The following is a 27,269-nucleotide window of genomic DNA, read 5'->3' as shown; positions in this document are numbered from 1 at the left end:
CATTTATCAGGTGGGGGCTGAAGAGAAAGTACAGCAGGTAAGTGTTTGCCTTGGCAGGCATCCCACTTGGGTTTGATCCCCAAGTACTCCAGTCCTGAGCCAGGCAGGAATGAATCATGTATGCAGAGCAAAAAGCAAGCCCTGGCGCAGTCAAGTGTGGTGAAGGAAAAGGAAAGAAAGGGGAGGGGAGGGAAAGGGAAGACACCATATTCAACAATGGCATTTAATACAGAAATTGTAGGGACTGGGGTGACAGTACAGCAGGTCATTTGCCTTGCACGTGACTGACCAGGGTTTGATCCCTGGCATCCCATAAGGTGCCTCAATCACCTCCAAGAGTATTTCTTGAGTGCAGACCCAGGAATAACCCCTGAACATCGCCGATTGTGACCTAAAATCCCAAAGGGGAAAAGACGTTAAAAAGAAAAAGTTTTAGTTTTTATGTTGTTTATTATTGAGGTAAAGGTTGGTCCACACCTGGTTGTGCTCAGGACTTATTCCTGGCTCTGTGCTCAGAAATCACTCCTGGCAGTGCTCAGGAACCATATAGGGGGTGCTGGGGGTCGAACCTTACCTGCAAGGCAAGCATCCTACCTGCTGTACTGTCTATCGCTCTGGCCCTTCTTGAGGCCATTTTAGACCCAAAAGGATAGAAACTATTTGCTAAAATTCTGAAGCCAAAGGGAAGAATACTGGAATTCCCGTGCCAGCCCTAGACTACTTACACCAAACACATTTAGCTGAGCTAGAGTCAGAAGTTATCCCTGAGCCTTGTCCGTGTGTGTGTGTGTGTGTGTGTGTGTGTGTGTGTGTAATACACAGTGGTACTTGGGGCTCAGTACTTTGAGTGCGCCCCACAGGTTCAGAGGTTTAGAGTATGTGGTGCTGAGGAGAAAACCTGGGGTCTCCTGTGTGCAAAATATGCACTCGGGCTAGAGAGATAGCACAGCAGGTAGGGTGTTGGCCTTGCACGCGGCCGACCTGGGTTCGAGTCCCAGCTTCCCATATGGTCCCCTGAGCACCGCCAGGAGTAACTCCTGAGTGCAGAGCCAGGAGGAACCCCTGTGCATTGCCAGGTGTGACCCAAAAAGCAAAAAAAACAAAAAAAAAATAAAAAACAAAATGCACTCAGCGTTTTGGGGGCAGGGGTCTCCCAAGTAGTGTTGAGGAGGCCCAGGGGCTCCATTGGTAATGCTGCTTAGACCCTCTGTGCCAGGAATACGCCACCACAGCTGTATTTGGGAACCTCTAGGGCTACACTCAGGGGTGTCTGGGGACTATATGGTACCAGGAATTGAACCTGGGTATGGTGTTTTCTTGGCATCTGTCCTAATCACTGTACCTACCATCTCCTGGCCCACAGCTTTTTGTCTTTTTTAAAAAACAAAGAGAAAATACAAATTTGATTAGTGTGGTAGGCTGTCACTGTCATTGTCCTCCTGTTGTTCATCGATTTGCTTGAGTGGGCCCAGTAACGTCTCCATTGTGACACTTGTTACTGTGTTTGGCATATCGAATACGTCACGGGGAGCTTGCCAGGCTCTGCCGTGCGGGCGAGATACTCTCGGTAGCTTGCCGGGCTCTCCGAGAGGGACAGAGGAATCGAACTCGGGTTGGCCATGTTGGCTGCTTGCAAGACAAACGCCCTACCCGCTGTGCTAATTGCTCCAGCCCAAGGTGGTAGCATGGAACGGAAATTAGAAACTGAAAGGGGCACAGTGGAGAGATAATATGATGGGTAGGGCACTTGCTTTGCACATGACCAACCTGGGTTTGATCCCCAACATGGCATATGTCTCACGAGCCCTGCCAGGAGTGATCCTTGTGTGCAGAGCCGGGAGTAAGCCCTGAGCACTGACAGGTGTGGTCAAAAAGTGAAAAGAAAGCTAAAGGGGCCATGAAGAGCAAATCCAAGGAACTGACTGCAACTGAGGGGAGGAGAGCGGAGACTCCAAGGGAATGCTGAGAGCAGGGCAACTAAAAGAAACTGAAATTTAGGAGAGGAGGAGAAGGAAATTAGTACAAATCAGTTTGAGGTGCCACCAAATGTCCAGGTGGAGGTAGCCAGTCCCAGGCCAGTTATATCTGGAGTGTGTACGGACCACCAAACACCGGACAGGTGTTGAAGAGCCCAAGGACCAAAGCAGGAGCCCAGACTTTGGTGACTGAACTCAATGAGGACATTTTCTAAAATAACAATTTTTAAGTTTTTGGATTTTTTATTCAATAAAATTTTTTTTTGGCTTTTTGAGTCACACACAGAGATGCACAGGGGTTACTCCTGGCTCTGCACTCAGGAATCGCCCCTGGCGGTGCTCAGGGGACCATATGGGATGCTGGGAATTGAACCCGGGTTGGCCGCATGCAAGGCAACCGCCCGACCTGCCATGCTATTGCTCCAGCCCCAAGTTTTTTGGGTTTTTTTTGGGGGGGGGCACATACCCAGGGGTGCTCAGACTCACTCAGAGGTCACTCCTGGCAGGGGACCATATGTGGTGCTGGGAATCAAACCCAGGTTGACTGCATGCAAGACAATCAATCACCCTGCCCGCTGTACTTGTTCCAGCCTCTCAATGAGGACTTCTGTGGAAACAGAATCCAGAGGCCAAGGCCTAAGTGGGCTGTAAGGGTTTAAATCATGTAGAATGAACTAGTAGAGTGATGATCCGGAATAATTTTAAAACCCTTTTAAGAACTAGAGTGAGGCACTGGAGCAATAGCACAGCAGATATGGGATTTGCCTTGCACGCAGCCAAACTGGGTTCTATCCCTGGCATCCCACATGGACCCTCCCCAAACACTGCCAGAAATAATTTCTGAGTGCAGAGCCAGGAGTAAACCCATGGGGTGTGGAAAAAACAAAGACCCACAGAAGAACAAAAACAGAGCCATAGTACAAGGCATGAGCAGCCTTGCATCCAGCCAACCCCGGTTCAGTCCCTGGCATAAAGTTGGGTTGCACCATCAGGTATGGCCCCCACCCTACCCCTTCCACACACACTGAAAAAAATAAGACCTTTTTGGTGGGGTGGGGGGAGAGGGAGGAGAGTACAGAGGAGAGAGGGAGGGAGGAGAGAGAGTACAGAAGCCACTTGTTTTGCCTAAAGCTGACTTTGGTTGGATACCCAGTATCAAAATACGGCCTCGGAGCACTGCCAGGAGTCACTCCCGAGTACCACTGGATGTGACCCCCAGAACAAAACAACCTCCCCATACCCTTTCAAGTCCCTGCGCAATTATGAAAGGGTTCCACACACAGCAGTCTTTCAAGGAGTCAACGAAAGGAGAAAGGAAAAGTTAGGGTCCGAGGAAGGGGTGTGTGGGGGGGTTGGGGGCGGGGAATGCCCTTTGCTCTTTTTCTTTTGTTCACTGAATCTCCTTGAGATACACGGTTACAAAGTTGCTCGCGATCGGGTTTCACTCCTGCCAGGTCCCAGCACCCGTCCCTTCACCAGCGTCTACTCCCACCACCGGGGCCCCAGTTTCCCTCCCTCCCTCCCGCCCGCCTCGGCGGCAGGTACCTTCTCCCTTTCCCCTTTCCCTCCCTCTCCTTTTGCCCGGGCGCGCTCCAACGAACTTTCCGACGGGCCCGCGCGGGGCCACCCCCTGCCTCCTCGGGCAACCGCCGCTCCGCGGGAGGGCGAGCGGGGAGGTGGGCGGGCGAGCGAGGCGCGGGCCGAGCCCGGCCCCGGGCCCGGGGTGGGGGCGGGGGCGGGGCCGGTGAGCGCCGACGAGCGCCGGCGCCCACCCACGGGCGAGCGCGCCGGCACCCAGCCCCGCGCGGGGCCCCCCGCCCCCGGCTAACGGACGGCTCGGAACCCGCCGGCCCCTCCCGCGCCGCCCGGGGGCGGGACGCGGCGGAGGCCGGGCCGTCGGGGGAGGAGCCCGCAGCCGCCCGCCCCGCCCCGTCCCGTCCGGTCCGGCCTGGGCGCCCCGGGAGCCGCTGTCCTCGCTCCTGCCATGGCCCCGCGGCCCGCGCTCCTGCCGCTCCGGCTGCCGCCGCCGCTGCTGCTGCTGCTGCTGCTGAGCGGGCCGGCGTGCCGGGCCCAGGCGGGGGCCGAGAGCGAGAGCCCGCCGCGGACCCTGCAAGTGGAGACCCTGGTGAGGGGCCGCCCCGGGCCGAGGCGGGCGGGGGTCCGAGGGGGCGGGCCCCGGGCGCCCCGGTGACGCCGGCCGTGCGACCCCAGGTGCAGCCCCCCGAGCCGTGCGCCGAGCCCGCCGCCGTGGGAGACACGCTGCACATCCACTACACGGTGAGGCCGCGGGCGGGGCCTGCGGGGACACGTCAGCCGCGCTGGGACACGTGGCACGCGGTGCCCGCTCCCCCGGCTCGGGGTCCCGGCGCACGTGGCGGGGGGAGGGGCGCGCCCCCCGCCGCCGCCCCCGCCGCCGCCCCGGGCCTGCCCGGCCCCGCCGCCCGGTACGAGGAGGGGCTCTCCCCGCTCTGCTCGCCCCGCAGGGCAGCTTGGTAGATGGCCGCATCATCGACACGTCCCTCACCAGAGACCCTCTGGTCATTGAGCTGGGCCAGAAGCAGGTGATCCCAGGTATGTGGCCGCGGGCTCCCGGTCCGCCTCCTCCAGCAGTTCAAGCGCCGGGCCTGGCCGGAAATGTCCCGAAGACTCTGCTCAGGGTTCAGTGTTCTCAGTAGCCGCCTCCTGGCTTCAAACCTGACTCCAGTCCTCCTCTTGCCCCGGACTCCACTGGAGGCCAGAGGTTTGCCAAGGGGGCCGCTCCGCTGAGGGTCAAGGGAGCGCCTTTGTCCCCTCTCCTGGGCCTGGGGGACATGAGTCGCTTCCTGCTGTGTCTTCTTCCTTAAGGTCTGGAGCAGAGCCTTCTAGACATGTGTGTGGGGTGAGTACTGCTGCGGGTGGAGGGGGGGGACGGGAAGGGGGGGAGCTTCTCTGGGCTCTGGGGGGAGGTGTTGGTGCCCAGCAGGGGACGGATGCCTTTGCTTGTTGGCCTTATGGTGCTCATGGTTGATGGAAGGTGCCTGTCTGGGGGCTGAATTTGCAGAGGGCTCTTCTCAGCGGCCCATCTGCCCCCGCCTCTGGCTGTGACTCACTTTCCTTCCCCCAGAGAGAAGCGGAGGGCAATCATTCCTTCGCACCTGGCCTATGGAAAGCGGGGATTTCCACCATCTATCCCAGGTAATCTGACGTGGTCTCTCAGATCATCAATGTACTCGGCCCCCTGGAGCTCCCACTTTGCCACTTGACAAGGACTAAACTCAGTTTACGGAGGGGAAAAGAGGGGCTGGGCCCTTCTTCTGATGCAGCACCTTTCCTCTAGAGGGGCCTCGAACTCAGGTAGCTCAGAAAGGGCCTTTTTCCCCCTCCTCACATTGCCAGCAGCCCAGAGATGGTAACCTGCTAGGGCCAGCTGACTTGCTGCCCGGCGGCAGCACCTTTTCGGTGAAGAGACCGCTGCTGAGTTTCCTCCTGCAGGGTCCGGGCTTCGTCGAAGTGCCAGGTTGTGTGTGTAGCTGTGAGGGCTTCCCATCACACCGTCACCCTCTTCTGAGCCTCCCCCAGTATCCCATTTGTTTGATACTGAAAATGCTCCTAGTCAAGTAACTCAGAGCAAAACAAAACCATGCACTTGAAGACCCAAGCCCACCGCATAACTTTTTAAAGCCGTTCCAGGTTATTTCTGATAACTATTCCTTTTGTTTTGGGGCCACACCCGACCATGTTCAGGGGTTACTCCTGACTGTGCTCAGGGATCACTCCAGGTGGGGCTCCGGGATCCATATGGGATGCCGGCTGTAAGCTGGGTCGCTGCGTGTAAGGCAGACACCCTGCCTGCTGTACTATGGCTCCAGCCCTAATGCTAATAACTATTCTAGAAGCAAGAGATAGGTGAGATTTCCCCAAATGACTATCCCCTTGCTTTGGATTATAATAGATGTTCTGTTTGTTAAAATATGTTCTGCCTTGGGGGCTGGAGAGATAGCACAGCGGGTAGGGCGCTTGCCTTGCACCACGCGGCCGACCCGGGTTCGATTCCCAGCATCCCATATGGTCCCCTGAGCACCGCCAGGAGTAACTCCTGAGTGCAGAGCCAGGAGTAACCCCTGTGCATCGCCAGGTGTGACCCAAAAAGCAAAAAAAAAAAATGTGTTCTGCCTTGGAATATAGGAGAAGGCTTTTCCTTCGTTCATTTGCAGGGAGACCTGGCAAGAGGGTCAGTCAGCCCCGCTTCCAGTGCTGCCTGCTTGCTAGTTAAGCTGCGCTTCTTCTCCAGTTCCTGTATGAGACACCGCACTTTCCTAATATAAATAACACTGAGTGTGCATATTGGTTGGTGGAGGTGGGGGGATGTCACACTCAGTTTTGTTCAGGGGTAACTCCTGGCTCTGCGCTCAGGGATTACTCCTAGAGGTGCTCAGAGCAAACAAATGGGATACTGGGGGTTGACGCCGGGTCAAGGCCAACGCCCCACCCGCTGTACAGACATTCTTTCCCCTGGTTGGTAGAATTTAAAGTTTACTTTAAATCCAACTAATTCCTGGGTGCAAAGATTCCATCTGTGTTTCTGTAAGCAGAGAACAGGTAATTTGGAGGTTTTCCCACTTACGGAGAACAGCCTGTATATCTCAGATCACAGAGAGACTTTCTTGTGCTTTTTACAACCTGACTATGACAACCACACTTCTATAAAGTCTTCTCTGTGTGTCAGGGGGTGGGAAGTGAGGGTAGGGATGGGGGCAGTGCTCGGGGCTTATTCCTGGCTCTGTGCTGCCCCTGGCAGGGCTCAGGGGACCATATATGGTGCTGGGGGGGATTGACTGAGCCCAGGTCGCCTGCATGCAAGGCCTTACCTGTGGTACTACCTCTCCAGCCCCACGGAAGTCTGTTCTTAACCCTTCTCTACTTTTGCTCAGAAAATTCAACCCCATATTTATATCTTGCCAGTTTCCCAGCTGTTTTTTTGATCTACCTCCTAGTTTCCATTCAGATTCTTTTTTTTTTTTTTTGCTTTTTGGGTCACACCCAGCGATGCTCAGGGGTTACTCCTGGCTCATGCACTCAGGAATTGCTCCTGGCGGTGCTCAGGGGACCATAAGGGATGCTGGGAATCGAACCTGTGTTGGCCATGTTCACTGCGTGCAAGGCAAACGCCTTACCCGCTGTGCTATCGCTCCAGCCCCCTCCATTCAGATTCTTAGCTCTGGATGAAGTATAAACGGTTTCTGATCCTCACTTCTTCTCTGCCTCCAGCGGACGCAGTGCTGCAATTTGACGTGGAGCTGATCGCACTGATCCGAGCCAACTACTGGCAAAAGCTGGTGAGGGGCATTCTGCCTCTGGTCGGCATGTCCACGGTGCCAGCCCTCCTGGGTCTCATTGGGTATCACCTATACAAAAAGGCCAGCAAACCCAAAGTCTCCAAAAAGAAGCTCAAGGAAGAGAAACGAAACAAGAGCAAGAAGAAATAATAAAAAATTTTAAAAACACTGCTTTGTCGTCTTCGCTGATATTTTTGAAGACTACTTTTGTTTGGTTGGTGTTTTGGATCACATTTGTGATCCTTAGGGGCTACTCCTGGCTTGGTGCTCAGAGGTCACACCCAGTGGAGCTTGAGGGACCGGGCGGTACCAGGGATCAAACATGACCAACAAAGCCTGTGCTCCAGCTCACCGAGCCATCTCTCCAGCCCAGACACTCCTGTTGTTGCTGGCAACACCTGGCGATGCTCAGGGCTTACTCCTGGCTCTGCTCTCAGAAATAATTCTGGCAGTGCTCGGTGCTCTGGGGACCATATGGGATGCTGAGGATCAGACCTGGGTTGGCCGTTGGCAAATACTCTACCTGCTGTACTATGATTCTGCCCCGCCCCTTCTCTCCTCCCTCTCCCTGACTCCTTTTTAAGTGGGAAAGACAGTGTTCTGTGGTAAATCTTGCCAGACCTGGTGTGATTGGAGGTTCTGGATCACCTCTTCCACTCACCTCCTTTCTGTTCTAACTTAGCCCAAGAACCTGCTCTTCAGTTTCTCCAAGGAGCTGCAGTTTGCATGTTCCCAGCCCTGTGACCGAGGAAGCCTGCTTCCCAGCTCAGAGAGCCTCCTGGTCACTGCCGGGCTGTTACCTCCCAGGCCAGTGCTGCAGTGTTCCTGGGTTCTCACAGAGATGGCTCTGCTCGGTGTCCAGAATGGCGCACTAAGGAGGAACTGAGAAATGCCAGAACGAATTTTAATAGCTAAGGTCTCAGGCCTCAAACTTCTCTGGGGACTGAAAAAGTGATTTTCTTCTTGTGTCACAGGATATGAGAGGAGATGTGGTCTGCATCAATGAGGACAGTGGGCAGAGGTTTTTTGTCACCTGGTTGGGGTGCAGGTATGGACAGGGGCGGGGCTAAGTTGCTTCGATAGTTGACGACGAAGAGTGGGTTGAGCTGGCTCAGCACTTCGTCGCTCACGGAGATGCCGTCCAGGTACTGCTTGAGCATCTCCCGCAGCTTCTTGTTGATACCCGACAGCTGGGTGTGTTGACACTGCAGGCTCAGCTGCTCTAGCCTCACTTTGTTAAACCTTTTCCAGAAATTCTGCATCCCTCTGTAGTCGCCTATGACCTAGGGTTGAATTCATGGGAGAGGCAGGAGTTAGGGCCCATTAGCAAATATACCCTCGGCCCTGCCACACCCAACCCCTGGGCTTGGGGAACTTGACCTTTGCCAGATCCTCAGTAAGTTCCTCTCTGTGAAGTTCCTCAATCTTTTCCTGCTCCTCAGGAGTCAGTATTGATGAATAAAAGGGCAGCACCTTTTCTTCCTCTGTTTCAAACTTCCTGCATATTTCAGCAAGTTTAAGGATCTTTTCACCCTTTGGGATGCCAGAAGAGACCTTTTGTTAGGAAGGGACCGACCCCCTGTGGTGTGCAGGCGCCCAGGTTCCTGGGTCTTGTTCTGAGCACTCTCTCCCATCACTGACCTTATCCACAGTCTTCCTTAGGGCGTTGAGGGTGGCATTACTTTCCAGGGTGAGTTTGACTAAGTTTTCCTTGGATATTGCCCGGGTCTGAGACTTTTGGGCCTTCAGTTTTCGCAGCTGTACAAGGATCACCTGCTTGTCGTTACGAATGAGCTGATTCTGTTCTTCACTCTCACGGATGTGCAAAAGGATCTTGCCTTTTAGAATAAATATGGAGTCCTGGAGGAATGGAGCAGATGAAACACTTGACTAGCTGAGGAGCTTCAGAGACTGGTACAGGCTACCTGGGGACTGAGATCAGAGCACACCCTCTCCCTCTCGCCCCTGCGGAGGCCCAGTGAGACCTGGGATCATGAATGGGGAATAATGGGACGATGAGAGCAAGAGTTTTGGTTGTCTGTACTCACCTGCAGTTTCTGTATTTTTTTCATCTGTTCCTCAATCTCTTTGGAGCTCTTCTCATCTTTGGCCCTCAGGGCCTCAAAGGCAACCTTCCGGTCCTCTGTGGCCTCTGTGTAATGCTTGAGTGCTTCCTGGAACCGCCTCCAGAGGTCCTCCACTATAGTCTCCAGCCGCAGTCTTAGAAAATGCTTCTCTTCTAAATTCTAGGGAGTGGCCCCACATAGCCAGTGTTCAGTCCTGCCCTGTCAGGGCTCTTTCATGCCCACCAGCACCTCACCTTCTTGTATTGATCGCAGTACAACCTATTGCAGTGGTCCCCAATAAAAAATGCCTACCAAGGGGCTGGAGTGATCCTACAGTAGGGAGGGCACTTGTCTCGCATGCCGCCAACCTGGGTTCAACCCTCAGCATCTCATGTGGTCCCCTGAACACTGCCAGGAGTTATTCCAGAGTGCAAGGTCAGGAGTAACCCCAGAGCATGGCTGGGTTGATCCCAAAACAAGCAAAGCCCACAGAAGCCAGGCAGCTCACACAAGAGCTATAGGGTAGGTGGGGCCTGTGGCTAACCCAAAGGGGTGTCAGTGGGGCCCAGCTGTTTGGCTCCACTGGGGATATGGGCAGTGTTATCGGAACCAGAAGTTGTTCATGTGGTTTTGCTTGTTTGGTTTTGGTTTTGGTTTCTGGCCGCGCCTGCTGGTGCTCAAGGCCTACTCTCTGTGAGGTGCTTGGAGTTAAGATGGGCCTTCCCCATGCAAAGCACCCTCCAGCTCTGTATCTCCCGACCCATCCTTGCAATTTTAAAGGGAAACTGAAAAATGTGTTTCCTTATGTTCAAATTCCCAATTTTTATTTATTTAATTTTTTTGCTTTTTGTGTCACACCTGGCGATGCGCAGGGGTTACTCCTGGCACTGCACTCCAGAGTCACTCCTGGCGGTGCTCAGGGAACCATATGGGATGCTGGGAATCGAACCCGGGTCGGCCGTGTGCAAGGCAAACGCCCTACCCGCTGTGCTATCTCTCCAGCCTCTCAATTTCCCAATTTTTAAATATGGAAAACTTATTACTATCATTATTATTATTATTTTCAAAACAGCAGGGCAAAATCAACACAGAACTCCAATTGAGGAATCAAGTGAATAATTCTATCACTCTGATATGAATACATGATTCCTACTGGTCATGGAAATGTCACAGGAAGTCAAATTAGTGAGAGGTTTTCTATTAAAGAGACTCAGGTGGGGCTGGAGCAATAGCACAGCTGGTGGGGCATTTACCTTGCAGATGGCCGACCCGGGTTTGATCCCCAGCATCCCATATAATCCCCCAAGCACCACCAGGAGGGTTCCTGAATGCAGAGCCAGGAGTAACCCCTGAGCATCGCTGGGTGTGGCCCAAAAAGAAAAAAAATTAATTAAAAAAATTTAATAAAGAGACTCAGGTTAAAACAAAACAAAACAGAACTCCATTATTCAAATCCAGGTCTGGAGGCTAGTAAGTTTGCAACCTGCAAGGATGACGGAAATAAGCTGGCACTGGGGAAAAAAATAAAATAGAACAGAGAAGAGAGAAAAGAAAACAGAGGGGGAAAAAAGAAAAGAAATGCAGCACTTGGGGCCCAGGCTGGAGCCAGCTGCTCCCCCCGCTCCATGGATGGGAGCAGGGCTTGGCAGTTCATTTCACTCCGTTAGTTTCTTCAGTTATGAATCAGAGGGAAGCCAGGGGATCTCCTTTGTGCTTTTTGGCTCTAAGAGGCATTTGTTACATTTCTTACTGCCTGACCAGTTTTCACCAAATTACAAGAAGTGTGGGCGCCCTATGCAAGTGCCTGGCATTTCATTTACTCGTGACTCAGGGATCTCTTCTTGTGCTAGAGAAACAGGAGCCCCTTCCTCTGACTGCTCCCCGGATTCGTGCCCTCTCCTTGCCTGGCCTTCGCTTTGGGGCTTCCTTGCTGGTGCAGGGAGCCGGCAGTCCTTGCGGGACCGTGCAGGGCTGAAGGCCCTGCACTGCCGGGCCGGGCTCGGCCCTGGGAGCTGTTTCCTTGCCCCATACCTTGTTTTTGAGATCGTCCCACATACTCTGGAACTCCAGCTTGCTTTCATACTCAGAATCCAGGTAGTTCTGCTCCATGGCCATGTAGACATCTTGGAGATAGTGAATCTCTTTTTCATGTTGGTCAATAATGGTTTTCCTGTAAGAGAAAACACACTGTTCTAATATGGGCTAATATGGATAACTCAAAGCAATAGTAAAACCAAATGAATGTTGGGCAAAGAGACAGAATACTGGGTAGGGAACTTGCCTGGCATACCAGCTGACTCAGGTTCAAGCCCTGGCACCACACATGTTTCCTTAAGCCCCACCAAGACAGATCCCTGAGTACAGAGCCAGGAGTAAACCCTGAGTATCCACTTGGGAGTGACCCCCAAAAGAAGCAAAAAACAAAACAAAAAACCCCACTAGATGAATGGTGCCAACTCTTAGGTACCAGAAAAAAGGGAGAGAAGACAAGATTTATTCTTTAATTTTGGCAGGGGTTAGGTTGGAGGTCATACATGGCCCAGGGCCTACTCCCAGTTCTGTGCTTGGGAAGCCATGTGGTGCCAGGGATTGTATTAGGGTTGACTGCATTCAAAGGCAAGCACTTTATTCTCTCATTTTTTTTTTCTGAGTCACACCTGACAGTGCTCAGCAGTCATTACTGGTGGGGGTCAGAGAACCATATGGGGTGCCAGGGATCAAACCCTGTTTGGCCATGTATCAGGCAAGTGCCCTATCCACTGTATTATCACTCCAGTTCACAATTGGAGTAATAATACTCTGACTGCAAGTTTTATTCTTTGCAGGGGCAAACAAAAATAATAGAGATGATGGGGCTCAAGTGATAGTACAGTGGATAGGGCATTTGCCTTGCACACGGCCAACCTGATTCAATTCCTGGCATCCCATATGGTTCCCCCTATGCACCGGCAGGAGTAATTCCTAAGTGCAGAGCCAGGAGTAACCCCTGATCATCATTGGATGTGGCTCAAAAAAGAAAGAAAGAAAAAAAAGAGAGACAGATGCTGTTAGTTTTTTTTTGCTTGTTTGTTTTGTGAGATCTCCAAACCTACTCGGATTTGGGCCGAGCATCCTCCACTCAGATCCTCCAAATTCCAGTAGGCGGGGGTCACACCCTCCAACTGGCCCCCTGGCGCCGTGTAATCCCATCAGCGGCCAAGACTCAGAGACTATAAAAACCAGATCCTGGAACCGCGCGGCCGCAAATGCGGCCGCGTGACATCTTGTTATAACATCTTATTATCTCATTCCTACTTTGGACAAACTGGCAGGCTACCAAATGTAGCCTGCCCACATGGCAGAGTCTGGCAAACTCCCCGTGGCGTACCCAATATGCCAAATACCAGTAACAATGATGGGTCTCATTCTCCTAAAGAGCCTTGAATATAATCTCAGGGCTAGGATGAAGGAGACGTTACTGGGGCCTGCTCGAGGCAATCGATGATTAACAGGATGATTTGTGATTTGTGATTGTGATTCTTTTGTTTTTGTTTTTTTGCTTTTTGGGTCACACCCAGCGATGCTCAGGGGTTATTCCTGGCTCTGCACTCAGGAATTATTCCTGGCGGTGCTTGGGGGACCATATGGGATGCCGGGGATCGAACTCAGGTCGACTGCATGCAAGGCAAATGCCCTACCCGGTGTGTTATCACTCCAGCCCCCAGATGCTCTTACTTTGAATCACTTATGATTCCAACTTTTTTGGGGGGTGGTCACACCCAGCAATGCTCAGGGGCTACTCCTGACTCTGCACACAGGAATTAGTGCTTGGGGGACCATATGGGATCTAACCCAGGTTGGCTGCTTGCAAGGCAAACACCCGACCTGCTGTGTATCACTCCAGCCCCCTCCAACATTTCTTTTTTGGGGGGGCAGGAGGGGAGCTTGTTGGGTCACACCCAGCAATGCTCAGAGGTTATTTCTGGCTCTGCACTTAGGAATCACTCCTAGTGGTGCTCAGGGGACCATATGAGATGCTGGGGACCAAACCCAGATTGGCTGTGTGCAAGGCCCTCCCCGCAATACTATTGCTCTGGCTATCCAACATTTTTTTTTAAGTCCAGGAGGTCACAGTGAGAAGTCTCTTTTCCATCCCTGTCCCAACCAGACAGTTCAACGTGGGTGTTCCAAAGAGGGACCTGGGGGCTGGAGTGATAGCACAGTGGGTAGGGCATTTGCCTTGCACGCGGCCGACCCAGGTTCGATTCCCAGCATCCCATATGGTCCCCCGAGCACTGCCAGGAGTAATTCCTGAGTGAAGAGCCAGGAGTAACCACTGTGCATCGCTGGGTGTGACCCCCCCAAAAAAAAACAAAAAACAAACAAACAAAAACACAAAGAGGGACCTGGCCTAGGCAAAGGGAGGAAGTGCGAGTTAATTTAGAAGAAATGCAGCATGTTCTCCCTTGGGAGTCATGCTCTGATCGAGGTGGGTGCTGTGGGGTGCTGGCAGACACGGACTCTGGATCTGTCCCCATCACCCTGAGTTCTCCAGACCTTTCTGACTCAAACTCCTTGGTCAGGGCTTCGAGCTCCGTGTTGTAACTTTCCTCCAGGAGGTTGAGCCGGCTCCTCTGCAGGGACAACAGCTGGTCCACGTTGTGCAAGTGGCTGCGCAGGGCATGGGCGTACTGCTCCTCGGCCTCGACCAGGTCCTTAGCTAAAGACTGGGCAGGAAATACAGAGTCACCGCTTTGTTCACGGGCATGTGTGTGAGAAAATAAGGTGGATTCAGCTGGCCAGCTGGGTTACATCAATGGAATTTCCCTCTCGTTCCTCATGCCAATTCTTTGGGTCTAGGGAGCTGTCTGAAGAGTAGGTTTTACTCTGGAATGTAAATTGAGAGGGACACGTAGCTGGCAGTGACTGTGACAAGTAATGGGTTTCTACTAACAAGATCTGGGGATTTTGTTTGTTTATTTCTGTTTTGGGTCCACACCCAGCAGTGCTCAAGGCTTGCTCCTGGGACTGCACTCAGGGCTTGCGGACCTGTAGGGTGCCAGAGATTGAACCTGGGTCTACTGTGTACAAGTCAAGCATTCTACCCGCTGTACTATTTCTCCGGCCCCTGCCTTACACACTGTATTATTGCTCTGGTCCCAGAACTGGGGATTCTTGGAGAAATGACTGATTTGAGATCTGGGGAATGAAAGAAACACATTAAAAACCTCGAGTAGATTTTTTGCACAAGATTGTAGAGAAGCAGGGGCTGGAGAGACATTACAACAGGTAGAGCATTTGCCTTACACATGGTCAACCACGGTTCAATCCCCAGCATCCCACATAGTCATTAATTCCTGAATGCAGAGCCAGGAGTGACCCCTGAGCATCACTGGGTATGACATCAAAACTTACATTGTAGAGAAGCTATCAGAACTAATAGGGTCATGTCAAAAGGACTTAGGAACCAACAAAATGTGGCTTGCTGTGGGAGATTATGTTTTCCAAAGACAGGAAAATACCCCACCGTCTGCAATGTGACCATCCCTCAAGCAAGAGGTAGTCTCTCTTCTCCACCTGCTCCAATTTGGACAGATCCTGTGACAACTTGGATGATTAGAATATGGTGCAAGTGACTTTTTAAAATTAAGGGTTGGAGCAATAGTACAGCTTGTAGGGTGTTTGCCTTGCAAGCAGAAAATCTGGGTTTAATCCCCAGTATCCCCTGTGGTCTCCCAAGCCCTGCCAGGAGTAATTCCTGAGTGCAAAGCATGAGTAGCCCCTGAACATTGCTTAGTGTGGTCCAAGACGCTTAAAATAAATAAATTAAAAAATAAACAAACTAGGGGCCAGAGAGATAATGGAGCAGGTGAGGCAGTTGCCTTGCATGCAGCTGACCTGGGTTTGATCCCCAGGATCCCATATGGTCCCCGGAGCCCCACAAGAAGTGATCCCTAACCTGAGCACAGAGCCACTGAGAACAGCTGGGCGTCCAAGAACCAAAGCAAAACAAAAATTCAGTCACCATGGAAAGATGCCAGAGAGCCAATCCATTTTAATTTTTTGGGGGTCAACCATACCTGGCAGTGCTCAGACCATGTGGAGCTGGGGCTGGAACCCAAGGCTCCTGTGTGCAAAGCATTCACTCCAGCCCAGACGGACAGCTTTGTTATTTATGTCTCATCTTCTCCCCTTCTCTTTTATTGTGATGATCATGAATCCCACATGCTTCATTATGGAGGTCATACTCTTGATTGTGATGCTCACACACTTAGATCCAAGAGATTATACATTTTGGGGGGGGGTACTAGAGATCATAAAAGCTGTGTCTCCAGGATGGCATTTGTATGTGGAGTCGTGTGGGGGATTGAACGTGCAGCCCGGTGACTGCGAGACTACCAATGGATTACATCTCCAGGCCCAACCAAGTCATTTAAAACATAAAGTGCATATAAAGAAAAGGGAAATAAGTATTTGTGTATGTATGTGTGTGTGTGCATGTGTGTGTGTGTGTGTGTGCATGTGTGTGTGTGTGTGTATTATGTAATATATGTAGCTCTGGGCAGTTGAATGGTGAATGATTAGAAGTAGATATAGAAGTATTCATAAAAAGTAAGTAAGTAAAGGTCCTCCCGTTGATCATCGATTTGCTGGAGCGGGCCCAGTAACGTCTCCATTGGAGACTTTGTTGTTATTGTGTTTGGCATATCGAGTACGTCACGGGGAGCTTGCCAGGCTCTGCCGTGCGGGCGAGATGCTCTCGGTAGCTTGCCGGGCTCTCCGAGAGGGGCGGAGGAATCGAACTCAGGTCGGCCATGTTGGCTGCATGCGAGGCAAACGCCCTACCGCTGTGCTATCGCTCCAGTATTCATAGTCATTAGAAATATCTTTATAGAAGTATATGATCAGAAAATTAGCATTTACAAACCTCAATAGAAAGATATTAAACAGCTGCTAATATTATAAAAATAAATAAAAGAAAATTGTATGTTTTACTGATGGAAAAACACAAGCTTCTATGTCCAAGTACCAGGATATAGGAAACAGAGAACAGAGTAATGCATTATGTACAATATAGAATACTACGCAGTTGTAGAAAAACAAAATAGGAGTTAAGGCCCTTGCCTTAAGCATCTTGTTTTTCTTCTTTTCTTTTTCTTTCAGTTTGCAGGCTACCCGACAGTGTTCAAGGCTTACACCTGACTCTATACTCAGAGGTCACTCCTGGAAATGCCAGGGGACCATATGTGGTGATGAGGTTCAAACCGGTGTCTGCTGCATACACGGCAAAAGCCTCAGCCTCTGTACCATCTTTTTGGTCCTCAGAGCTAGCTTTTACCTTCTATGTTTAGTATAAAAGAATTGTTTGAGTGAATCATAAAGATATATAGCAGATAGGGTGCTTGTCTTGCACTGGCCAACCTGGATTCGATCCCCAGCATCCCATATGGCCCCCAAGTCCATCCAGGAGTGATCCCTGAGCGCAGAGCCAGGAATAAGTAATCCGTGAGCATGGTTGGGTGTAGCACAGAAACAACAACAACAAAAAACATTTATAAATCATTTAGAAAAGAATACTCAAGCTGGAGAGATCACTCATGAGCTGATAAGCCAATCCAATCCTGGCCCCACACAGAACACAGAGCACTAAGCTAGGGGCAGCACAACTGGTACTATTGGGTGTCACTCCAAAAAGCCAAACAAAAGGACCTTATGAAGGAGTTGGAGAAGAGTACAGCGCGTAGAGCACTTGCCTTGCCTGCAGCTGACCCAGGCTCAACTCCCTGCATCCCATATGGTCCCCCAAGCACTGCCAGGAGTAATTCTTGAGTGCAGAGCCAGAAGCAACCCCTGAGAGCTGCTGTGTGTGCCACAAAACCAAAACGAACAAACAAACAAAATACGGTTTCAATCTCCAGCACCTCACATTCTCCTCCAAGCCCACTAGAGTTATCCCTGAGCACAGAGCCAGGAGTCAGATCTCTGCACAGAACAGGTGTGTCAAGAAAAAAAAGAAAAGAAAAGAAAAGGAATGATTTCTTAATTCATCAGACGTATTCTAATAAGAGGCAGCCATACTCAAGGACTTCTTGGGAGACAGCCCACCTTGATGACACTATCCTTGCAGTCTACCACCCGCTCAAAGGTCTGGCTGAGGACCTCGATGTCCTTCTGAAGCTCTTTGGTCTTGACTTCTCGAAGGATGGCTCTCCACTGCGTGTTGATCTTTTTCAGGTTCAAAACACTGTTACGTTCTTCCTTGGCCAGCTTGTCCTGTAGGAAGGAATAAGTGGACCTTCATTAGGAGCCCTCAAAGCCCTGGTGCAGTGCAACAAGCATGATTACAGTTTGTCAACCGAGAGCTACTCTTTGTCTTTTTTTGTGGAAGCATAGTTACTGAACACTTAGCAAAGTCCTGTGTTTGTGTTTTTTTTTTCAAGTTTAGTTTTGGTTTTGGTTTGGGGGCCACACCTGGCAATAGTCCTGGCTCCAGACTCAAGGGTAACTCCTGGCGGGGCTAAATAATGGGACACCAGAGATCAAACCTATGCCTGGGTTGGCAAATGCCCTCCCTGCTGACTATCACTGTCCCCAGAAGGACCTGTTCTTACTTGGGGAGGATATGAAGTGAGATAGCTAATAGGTCCTTCACTTTTGGGGACGGGAAAGGAAAATTTCCTTCAGAGGGAGACATCAGTATAGAATAATGTTTATAATGATCCCATCTCCAGGGGGAATATTGGAGTTTCTGACAGTTCTACAGTGTTGACGGCACCTAAAGCTACATAAGGTCTTTTTCTTCAACAAAGAACAGATTCATCCTTTGTTGATCCCTACAGGATAGTGATGTCTCTACAGCGAGGTTTGTTAGTTTGCGCATGGGTGTCTGTGTAAGCACAGTTCTCAAGAGGATGAAGTAGAGGCTGCAGCAACAGCATGGTGGGTAGGGCGCTTGCCTTGCTTACAGCCAACACGGGTTAGATGCCCTGCACCACAAAAGGTCTCACCAGCCCGCATAGTTGGGTGTGACCCCTCACCCCCCAAAAGGAATGAAATCTCCAGAAACATGTTGCGACTGCATCCCATGGGAGGGAGGGGGAGACGGGGACACATTGGGCCACATCTGCTGGTGCTCAGAGGCTACTCCTAGCTCTGAACTCAGGAATCACTTCTGATGGGCTCACAGAGGTTCATATGTGGTGCAGGGGATCAAACCTGGGTTGGCCACACATTACCCGCCGTTGTACTATGGCGCTGGCTTCTGCGCCTCATTCTTTTTCTTTTTCTTTTTTTTTTTTTTAATTTTATTGAATCACCGTGAGATAGTTGCAAGCTTTCATGTTTGGATTACAATCACACAATGATCAAACACTCATCCTTTGCGCCTCATTCTTTCAGCAGGCATAACTGTACAACCCACTCCTGAGGCTGACGCGGACTGCTGAGCTATTACCAGCCCTACTCCATGTTTCACAGAGAACTGTTCCTCCCTCCAAAACATGCAATGTTGGGGCTGGAGTGATAGCACAACGGGTAAGGCGTTTGCCTTGCACGTGGCCTGACCAGGGTTCGATTCCCAGCATCCCATATGGTCCCCCAAGCATGGCCAGGAGTAATTTCCTGAGTGTATGAACCAGGAGTAACTCCTGTGCATCACTGGGTGTGACCCAAAAAGCAAAAAAAAAAAAAAAAAAAAAAAAACATGCAATGTTAAAAACCTGCGTGCTGGAGAACAGATGACTGGTTAAAGAAACTTTGGTACATCTACACAATGGAGTACTATGCAGCTGTTAGAAAAGATGAAGTCGTGAAATTTACATACAAGTGGTACTATGTGGAAAGTATCATGGAAAGTATCATGCTAAGTGAAATGAGTCAGAAAGAGAGGGACAGACATAGAAAGATTCCGTTCATCTGGGGAATATAAAGTAACAAAATAGGAGACTAACACCCAAGAATAGCCAAGATAAGTAACAGGAGGTTCAGTCCATGGCTTGGAGGCCAGCTGCACATGCTGGGGGAGAAGGCAGCTCAGATAGAGAGGGGAATACCAAGTAAAGGGTATTGGGAGGATCCTCCCAGATTGAGAGATGCATGCTGAAAGTAGACTATAGCCCGAACATGATTGCCACTCAATGCCTCTTTTGCAAACAACAGCACTCAAAAGGAGAGAGAGAACAAAAGGAAATGCCCTGCCACAGGAGTGGGATGGGATGGGGTGTGGGTGGGAGGGATGCTGGGAGCATTGGAGGTGGGGAATGAGCACTGGTGGAGAGATGGGTACTTGATCATTGTATAATTGAAACCCAAGCACAAAAATGTGTAAGTCTACAACTGTACCTCATGGTGTTTCACTAACAAAAATTAAAAAAAAATACAATGTTCCCTGAAATCGAAGTAAATCTGGGACTTAAGATTCCTGAAGGAGGGGAGATCTTGAACAAGGAGGCTGCCACACGCAGGGTGAAAGGGGCGGGCAGGGAGGAAAGCAGAAAACCATCACCTTCAAGTACTGGCTCAGGAGTCGCTCTTTCTTCTTGGTCATCTCCTCCTCTGCGAGTAACTTCTGCTGTAATAGAAGCAGCTGTTCCTCTTCAGAAAGGGGTCCCTTGCTCTTTCTCCCTTTCCTGGGCATAGTTGCTTAAGGGGGCCAGACGTGGGCAAGGATGTAGCCTGCCGCAGCGCGTTTCAGGCAGTCAACTCCAACGAGGAAAAGGGCCCCACCGAAAGCAGCCTTCCAAAAGCGCCCCTGGTCTGCAGTGGGACCGGAGAGCTCAGCCCAAGGGGCAGAAAGGGAGAGTGAGCGCCTAGGATGGGTTCGCCAGCCTTAAATGCGTCTCCGTCTCCTAGCAACGGGATCTTGTGACCAGGGTGCCGGGAGACCCGGAGGCGCGGCTCTGACTGGAGCGCCCTCTGCAGGCTGGAAGACCGCCACCTATTAGATTTTCAGTTCATTTAATTTTTCACTGAGCATTTTATCTTGTTTATTTATTTATGGTGTTTTGTGCCACACTCAGTGGTGCTCAGGGATAACTCTTGGCTCTGAACTCAAAATGATAAATTTGCCCTTTAGGCTTTTCTCCCGAGGACAGGAGTAAATGCATTTCCCCATATTTCACTGTAGCACTGTATCACTGTCATCCCGTTGATCATTGATAAACTCGAGCGAGAGCCAGTAACATCTCTATTCTTCCCAGCCCTGAGATTTTAGCAGCCTCTTCTTACTCATCGTTTCCCAACGATTGGAGGCTCTTTCAGGGTCAGAGGAATGAGACCTGTTGTCGTTACTGTATTTGGCATATCGAAAACACCATGGGAGCTTGCCAGGCTCTGCCCGTGTGGTCAGGATACCCTTGGTAGCTTGCTGGGCTCTTTGAGAGGCATATATTTATATATTTCATTCTATGATTTGTTGCCTACTGTCTGAACCCCATCAGATATGCCGTAGTAAACATGGAAAATGGGTAGGAAGTGTCTTAGAATGTGTCCGGAAAGTGGGCTGAAGCATGGTGGTGGTTGGTCAGTGGAGGTTGGCTGCTGGGGCTGGGTGGGTCCCTTGGGGTGGGGAGGGCTCTTACCTGCCCACAGCTTGGCGCGGAGTCCAGTGCATGGTTCTGGTGACCTCTTTTATACTCCCATCTGGGAGGAGCATCCGTGAGTCCTGGATGGTGGCCATGAGGAGACTTTCTGGTGCTTGTGTGGGTTATAGGTATGATCCCTGAGTCACCCGAGACTAGGAGAAGCAGGCAGAGGATCTCTGTTTCGGGTCCCGTTGAGTCCAGAGTCCAAGGTCACAAAATTTAGAATTATCTGGGTTCTGTGGGAGTTCATTCATGCATGAGGCTCGGCCTGAGTGTCCAGGAAGTGGCCTAGAGCGTGGCAGTGGTTGGGTAATGGAGGTTGGCTGCTGGGGCTGGGTCCCTTGGGTGGGGGGAGGGCTCTTACCCTCCCCACAGCCTGGCGTGGAGTCCGCTCCCCATATTTATTATAATTATAATTATTATTTTTTCTTTGTGGGCTAGTTGTTTCACTATTTCAGACAGCTCAGTCCTGTTGGTGGCACGGGTTATGTGGTTGCTTCTCCAGAGTACACCTAATGGTGCAAATATAACAACTAAAAGAAGAGCTGTTATAATTGCCATAAGGGATGAGAAATGTTTGAATGGATTGAGACTGGTTATACCATCAGCCATGCATCCAAATAGGCCACTGCCAGAAAAAAAAAATTGATTTGTGAAAGTTTCAAAGATTAAGTTGCAAATGTTGTATATCATAAGAAACATTTCCCTGCTTAAGCAAATGATTTCTAATTAATTCCCAGAACTGCTGTGTTTCATTTTGAGAGTAACACAGAACTGGGTAAAATTTTAATCACATTTTAAATGAGCTTTAGTTTGCAGATATAGTTTTTTCTTTTTTTTGGTTTTTGGGTCACACCCAGCAATGCACAGGGGTTACTCCTGGCTCATGCACTCAGGAATTACTCCTGGCGGTGCTCAGGGGACCATATGGGATGCTGAGATTTGAACCTGAGTCGGCCGTGTGCAAGGCAAACGCCCTACCCGCTGTGCTATTGCTCCAGCCCCCAGATTTAGTATTTTATCCCAAGAAAAACCACTGTGTATAGTAAATCTGCTATTTGGGTAACAATTTTTGTATGAATTTTTTCTTGACAACGTCTTAATAAACTAGAATATTTATGCAGTTTTCAATAAAACAGATAATTTGGATGCCCTGGTGGAGGGCAGTTCCAGCAGCAGCTGTGGTGGTCATTAATGCTATTAATCCCATAATTCCAAGGATAAACACTCATTAAAAACCTTGAGATCTTTTCAGTAGCTTCTCTAACAAGCTTTCTGCAATGTAGATTGGAGGAGAGTCCTGCCATGCCCTGGAAAGATTAACAGGCACCCATTTGTGCCCTCTGGCTTTGAGTAAAAGGAATGATAGCTCTTAAAGATATGCTGGATGGGCTGGAGCAATAACACAGTGGGTAGGGTGTTTGCCTTGCACGAGGCCGATTCGGGTTCGATTCCCAGCAGCCCATATGGTCCCCACCAGGAGTAATTCCTAAGTGCATGAACCAGGAGTAACCCCTGTGCAACGCTGGGTATGACCCAAAAAGCAAGAAAAAAAAATGAAAAAAAAATGCTGGAATTTAAGCAAGTGATACAGATACGTCTGCAAGAGTCACAGAGCAAAGTGTCTTTCTCAAAACTTTTTTTTTGAAGTTAAATATGTAATTTTATTTTCTAACACAAATGAGTTAACAAAGTTGGTCACTTTAAATTTAAAAGCAGGGACTGGAGAGATAGTACAACGGGTAGGGCGTTTGCCTTGCACGTGGTCAACCCAGGTTCGATTCCCAGCATCCCATATGTTCCCCTGAGCACCGCCAGGAGTAATCGCCTGAGTGCAGAGCCAGGAGTAACCCCTGAGCATCGCAGGATGTGACCCAAAAAGCAATAAATAAATAAATAAAACTTAAAAGCAAAAAGCTTGATGAAAGTTATAATTCATTTCATACCGGGTGAGAACAATTTTTTTGTGCGTGGAGCCAGGGATTGAACGTAAGGCCTCATCCATGCAAAGCCTGAACTATAACATATCAATGACCCCTATTTAATACTAAGAAGTTGTATATGTTTTAGAAGATTGCATTAGATTTGTTTTTTAAATTGAATCACCATGAGACACCGAGTTACAGGGCTCTTTGTGGCTGGGTTTTAGTTATACTCAGTTCCAACACCCATCACTCCACCAGTGTCCATATCCTACAACCAGTATCCCCACTTCCTCTCCCTCCACTCTCCCCCCAGCCTCTGGCAGGCACTTTCCTTCTCTCTCCACTTTGGGTCATTATGGTTTGCAATGCAGGTACTGAGAGGTTCTTTCTCAATACTTAACATAAGGTATTACTGCACAAGTTTGTATGAGCAGTTTCACTTCTTAGTGAAACTGAGCCATTCGAGTTCTTCAATAAGATAACAAGATACAGGTGGGGGATGTGATAAAGCCAAAATAATTTCTGAAAAGATGAAGTCATGAAATTTACTTACAAGAGGTGCTACATGGAAAGTATCATGGTAAGCGAAATGAGTCAGAAAGAGCGGGATAGACACAGAAAGATTGCATTCATCTGGGGAACATAAAGTAACAAAATGGGAGACTAACACCCAGTAGTGGCCGAGATTAATACCAGGAATTTTGCTCCATGACTTGGAGGCCAACCACATGTGCTAGGGGAAAAGGAAGCTCAGATAGAGAAGGGAGCACCAAATAAAGGTGTTGGGAGGATCCTCCCAGGATGGGAGAAGCATGCTGAAAGTAGACTAGACCAAACATGATTGCCACTCAATGCCTCTCTTGCAAACCACAGGACCCAAAAGGAGAGAGAGAGAGAACAAAAGGGAATGACCTGCCACAGAGGCAGGGTGGGATGGGGGGGATGGGGGGTGGAAGGGATGCTGGGACCAGTGGTGGTGGAGGATGGGCACTGGTGGAGGGATGGGTACTTGATCATTGTGTAACTGAAACCCAAGCACAAAAATTTGTAAGTCTATAACTGTACCTCATAGTGTTTCACTAATAAAAAATAATTTCTGAGGTACATTATTCTAGATGATTTTTCTTGGGCTCTAGGGTCCCCTGAATCAGGCATCCAAACAGTTTCATCAATGAATGCAAACGGTGGTGTATTCTCCCATACTACTATCAGCAATTTGCTTACCTGCATAACTTACTCATACCTTCATAAACAGAGTGGTTGGTGTTTTATTGGTCTGGGTCAGAACTCTTCCTGTCTTGTGGGAAGAATTTATTTGTCCCCAGTGGGACAGTAGTGCTCAATGGGTCTTTTCCATTTGCTTAATCAATATCTTGAGGGACAAGCTTGGCATCTTTTCCTGTAAAGATACAAGCATATTCTCTTCCCCAAGCTTTTACTTCTTCTTTTCATTTTATTTCCCCTTTTCTTCCTCCCTAAGCCAGATATGTTGATTTATCTGGATCAATAGCCTTTTGCCAATGCTTTTCAGCTGCATAATTTTTTTTTTCTGGGCTGGAGCAATAGCACACCGGGTAGGGCGTTTGCCTTGCATGCGGCCGACCTGAGTTCAATTTCCAGCATCCCATATGGTCCCCTGAGCACCGCCAGGAGTAATTCCTGAGTGCAGAGCCAGGAATAACCCCTGTGCATTGCCTGGTGTGACCCAAAAAGCAAAATAAATAAATAAATAAATTTAAAAAAAAATTAAAATAAAATAAAATAAAAATTTTTTTTAACATTGAAAAAGTTAGGGGTAAGAAGACTTTATGTATTTGTTGCCTGGACATTCCTGTTCATGCCCCCTTCTTATTTTTGGAATTGTGCTTTTATGCATAATAACACTGAACTGTAACACTGTGGTTCATTGATTTGCTCGAGCAGGCACCAGTAACGTCTCTATTGAGACTTGTTGTTAATGTTTTTGGCATATCGAATACGCCATGGGTAGCTTGCCAGGCTTTGCCGTGTGGGTAGAATACTTTTGGTAGCTTGCCTGGCTCTCCGAGAGGGCCAGAGGAATCAAACCTAGGTCGGCCATGTGCATGGCAAATGCCCTACCCACTGTGCTATCGCTCCAGCCCTTATGCATAATACTTTTAACTTGGAATTTCATCAATGCCTTTAGAGTTCAAGTTCTTCATGGGTACCCTGACTACATACTGGTTGTCAGAAACAATATTTGCCTTTCCTGTCACGTCTTTTAAGGATTGAGTCACTGCCACCATTTCCTCTTTCTGAGCAGAGGAATAAGGTGTTTGCCATTCCAAATAGCTTGTTTAAGTTAAGTGGGTGAGTGCATTGTTCAGAGGACTGGGTGATATAATCTTAGGTAAAATCCAATTATTTTTTAAAAATCGAAACAATTAGAAGAAGGATAATGACTGTCAATTTACCTATGAAGTCAGAGAGAACTAATTTCCATTCCAGACTCATTTGAAGTGCTTCTTTCATCGATAGATTAGTAAGGGGCACAACTATTTTATTTGGGTCTGATCAATTAAGATCAATCAATTGGCATAAGCGGTTCGTCCAAAGTAAATTATTTTTCCTATTTTGTCTAAGTAAGTCTCCAGTGCATGAGGTAAAAATATTTATTGCTCTATTTCTTCTTGATTTAAAGCTCCTATAGGGGAATGTTTAGAGGGAAGGACCAGCAAGCTTATTTCCTCATCTAAAGAGATATGCACCAATTGGACTTCATGAATTCTAGTTTGTACCCATTTTAATTCTAATTTCATAGATGGGGATTCCTGGATGTGACCAGTTCCCCTGGTACGTTCAGATGTTTCCCCTGGCTGGTGGACGGAAAAACGGTTTACAGGCTGGTGGCCAGCAACTGATGTCCCTGTTTGGGCGACTTCTGTCACCGTCCTGGCGGTAACCGGGTCCCCTGGTGTGTTCAGGACTGATATTCGTTCCCCCCGGCTAATGGACAGAAGAACGGGTCATAGGCTAGTAGCCAACAACATTCTTTATCTGGATCAGCCGGGGCTGAAAAAGAGAAACGTGCTCCTTAAGGGTGAATAAACAGGAATTAACATGGGTTTGGTTGAACATAAATATATAAATATAGAGCCAGAGCCTATATTTATATATGTGTATTTAAGCAAGCTACCGAGAGTATCTCGCCTGCACGGCAAAGCCTGGCAAGCTCCCCGTGATGTATTCGATATGCCAAACACAGTAACAAGTGTCACAATGGAGACGTTACTGGGCCCGCTCGAGCAAATCGATGAACAACGGGAGGACCGTGACCGTGACCGTGATATATATTTATTTATATATAGTACAGTGGGTCAGGCATTTGCCTTGCACGCGGCCAATCTTGGTTCAATCCTCAGAATTCCATATGGTCTCCTGAGCACCGGAATGATTCCTGAGTGCAGAGTCAGGAGTAAACCCTGAGCATCTCCGGGTGTGACCAAAAAAAAAAAGCAAAAAATAAATAAATAAATAAATAAATATAAACAGAAGGGACTGGAGAGATAGCACAGCAGGTAGGCCGCTTGGCTGACCCGGGTTTGATTCCCAGCATCCCATATGGTCCCCTGAGCACCACCAGAAGTAACTCCTGAGTGCAGAGCCAGGAGTAACCCCTGTGCATTGCCGGGTGTGACCCAAAAAGCAAAAAAAAAAAAGAAAGATAAATATAAACAGAAGATGTAAATCGCTTCCTTCAGGGAAAATTCTTCTAGGATATCTACCCAGGAGCAGCTCTTTATTTGGTGGGGGAGGGGCCCCAACCACCATCATTCCAACCACCACTCCATCACCTGCTTTCCTCACTCTGTGTTCCAAGGGCTCCCCCTGCATAAACTCTGTTCTGTAGACAAAGTCTCCAGTTCCAAAAACGTTTGCCACTTGTTTCCTTATTATATTTCTTTCTATCCCACATATGAGAATTTTTTTTTGTGGACATGGAGACACCTACACAAATATAGATAAATAAAATTAAACTCCTGAAATTTCACAAAATTGTCACTGAAAATTTGAAAAAGATTTTTTCAAAAAGTATATTTTCCTAGATATATAAATTAAAAAATTAATAGCATAAATAATTTTATGTCAATACATTAAAAATTGCATGAAATAAAGTTAGCATGATAGTGCAATGGATAAGGCACTTGCCTTGCACATGGCCAACCCAGTTTGATCCCCAGCATCTCATTTGCTACCCTGAACCCCACTAGGAGTAAACCCTGAATACAATAGGTGTGGTCCAATAACAAAACAAAACAAAACAAAAACCCACAAAATAGATAAATCCTATATATATATTTATACAATTTAGTAAGAATAAAGAGAGGAGGCTTAAGAAAATTTTTACAGAATATCTAACAAGGTATATAAATGTGTATTTTGTCCTAAAAAAAGGGAAGATTGG

General features: G+C 48.9%; 2 protein-coding genes across 3 annotated transcripts; one reads left to right on the top strand and one right to left on the bottom strand.

Annotated features, from left to right (window-relative positions):
- Positions 1-3,918: 3,918 nt before the first annotated feature.
- On the top strand, positions 3,919-7,456 carry FKBP11 (FKBP prolyl isomerase 11). 2 transcript variants are annotated; one of them, XM_056120140.1, is made up of 6 exons: positions 3,919-4,101; positions 4,188-4,253; positions 4,460-4,547; positions 4,821-4,854; positions 5,080-5,150; positions 7,224-7,456. In XM_056120140.1, the coding sequence occupies exons 1-6, from the start codon at positions 3,961-3,963 to the stop codon at positions 7,439-7,441; spliced, it is 618 nt and encodes a 205-aa protein (XP_055976115.1). In that variant the 5' UTR covers positions 3,919-3,960; the 3' UTR covers positions 7,442-7,456. The 2 variants fall into 2 exon arrangements, with proteins under 2 accessions (XP_055976115.1, XP_055976116.1); XM_056120141.1 differs by having other exon boundaries at positions 4,040-4,101; positions 4,465-4,547.
- Positions 7,457-8,259: 803 nt separating this feature from the next.
- On the bottom strand, positions 8,260-19,972 carry CCDC65 (coiled-coil domain containing 65). The gene is made up of 8 exons (XM_056120127.1): positions 19,841-19,972; positions 17,443-17,610; positions 13,894-14,063; positions 11,389-11,527; positions 9,340-9,537; positions 8,933-9,151; positions 8,672-8,824; positions 8,260-8,574 (listed from the first exon to the last, which is right to left on the bottom strand). The coding sequence occupies exons 1-8, from the start codon at positions 19,970-19,972 to the stop codon at positions 8,260-8,262; spliced, it is 1,494 nt and encodes a 497-aa protein (XP_055976102.1).
- Between the last annotated feature and the right edge of the window lie 7,297 nt (positions 19,973-27,269).

Source organism: Sorex fumeus, unplaced genomic scaffold (assembly GCF_029834395.1).
Source record: "Sorex fumeus unplaced genomic scaffold, SorFum_2.1 ptg000042l, whole genome shotgun sequence".
NCBI classification, from domain to species: domain Eukaryota; kingdom Metazoa; phylum Chordata; class Mammalia; order Eulipotyphla; family Soricidae; genus Sorex; species Sorex fumeus.
The sequence above is the reverse complement of the archived record's forward strand: the minus strand, read 5'-3'. Positions and strand labels throughout refer to the sequence as shown.

Bases quoted from the DNA above. Each gene is read 5' to 3' on its own strand.
- FKBP11 (XM_056120140.1), top strand. From the start codon at position 3,961: ATGGCCCCGCGGCCCGCGCTCCTGCCGCTCCGGCTGCCGCCGCCGCTG. The intron at 4,548-4,820 runs GTATGTGGCCGC...TTCTTCCTTAAG, and splicing joins CCAGAAGCAGGTGATCCCAG to GTCTGGAGCAGAGCCTTCTA. The intron at 4,855-5,079 runs GTGAGTACTGCT...TCCTTCCCCCAG, and splicing joins CTTCTAGACATGTGTGTGGG to AGAGAAGCGGAGGGCAATCA.
- CCDC65 (XM_056120127.1), bottom strand. From the start codon at position 19,972: ATGCCCAGGAAAGGGAGAAAGAGCAAGGGACCCCTTTCTGAAGAGGAA. The intron at 14,064-17,442 runs GTGGGCTGTCTC...TTTCCTGCCCAG, and splicing joins GCAAGGATAGTGTCATCAAG to TCTTTAGCTAAGGACCTGGT. The intron at 9,538-11,388 runs GTATGGGGCAAG...GCCACTCCCTAG, and splicing joins GGGACGATCTCAAAAACAAG to AATTTAGAAGAGAAGCATTT.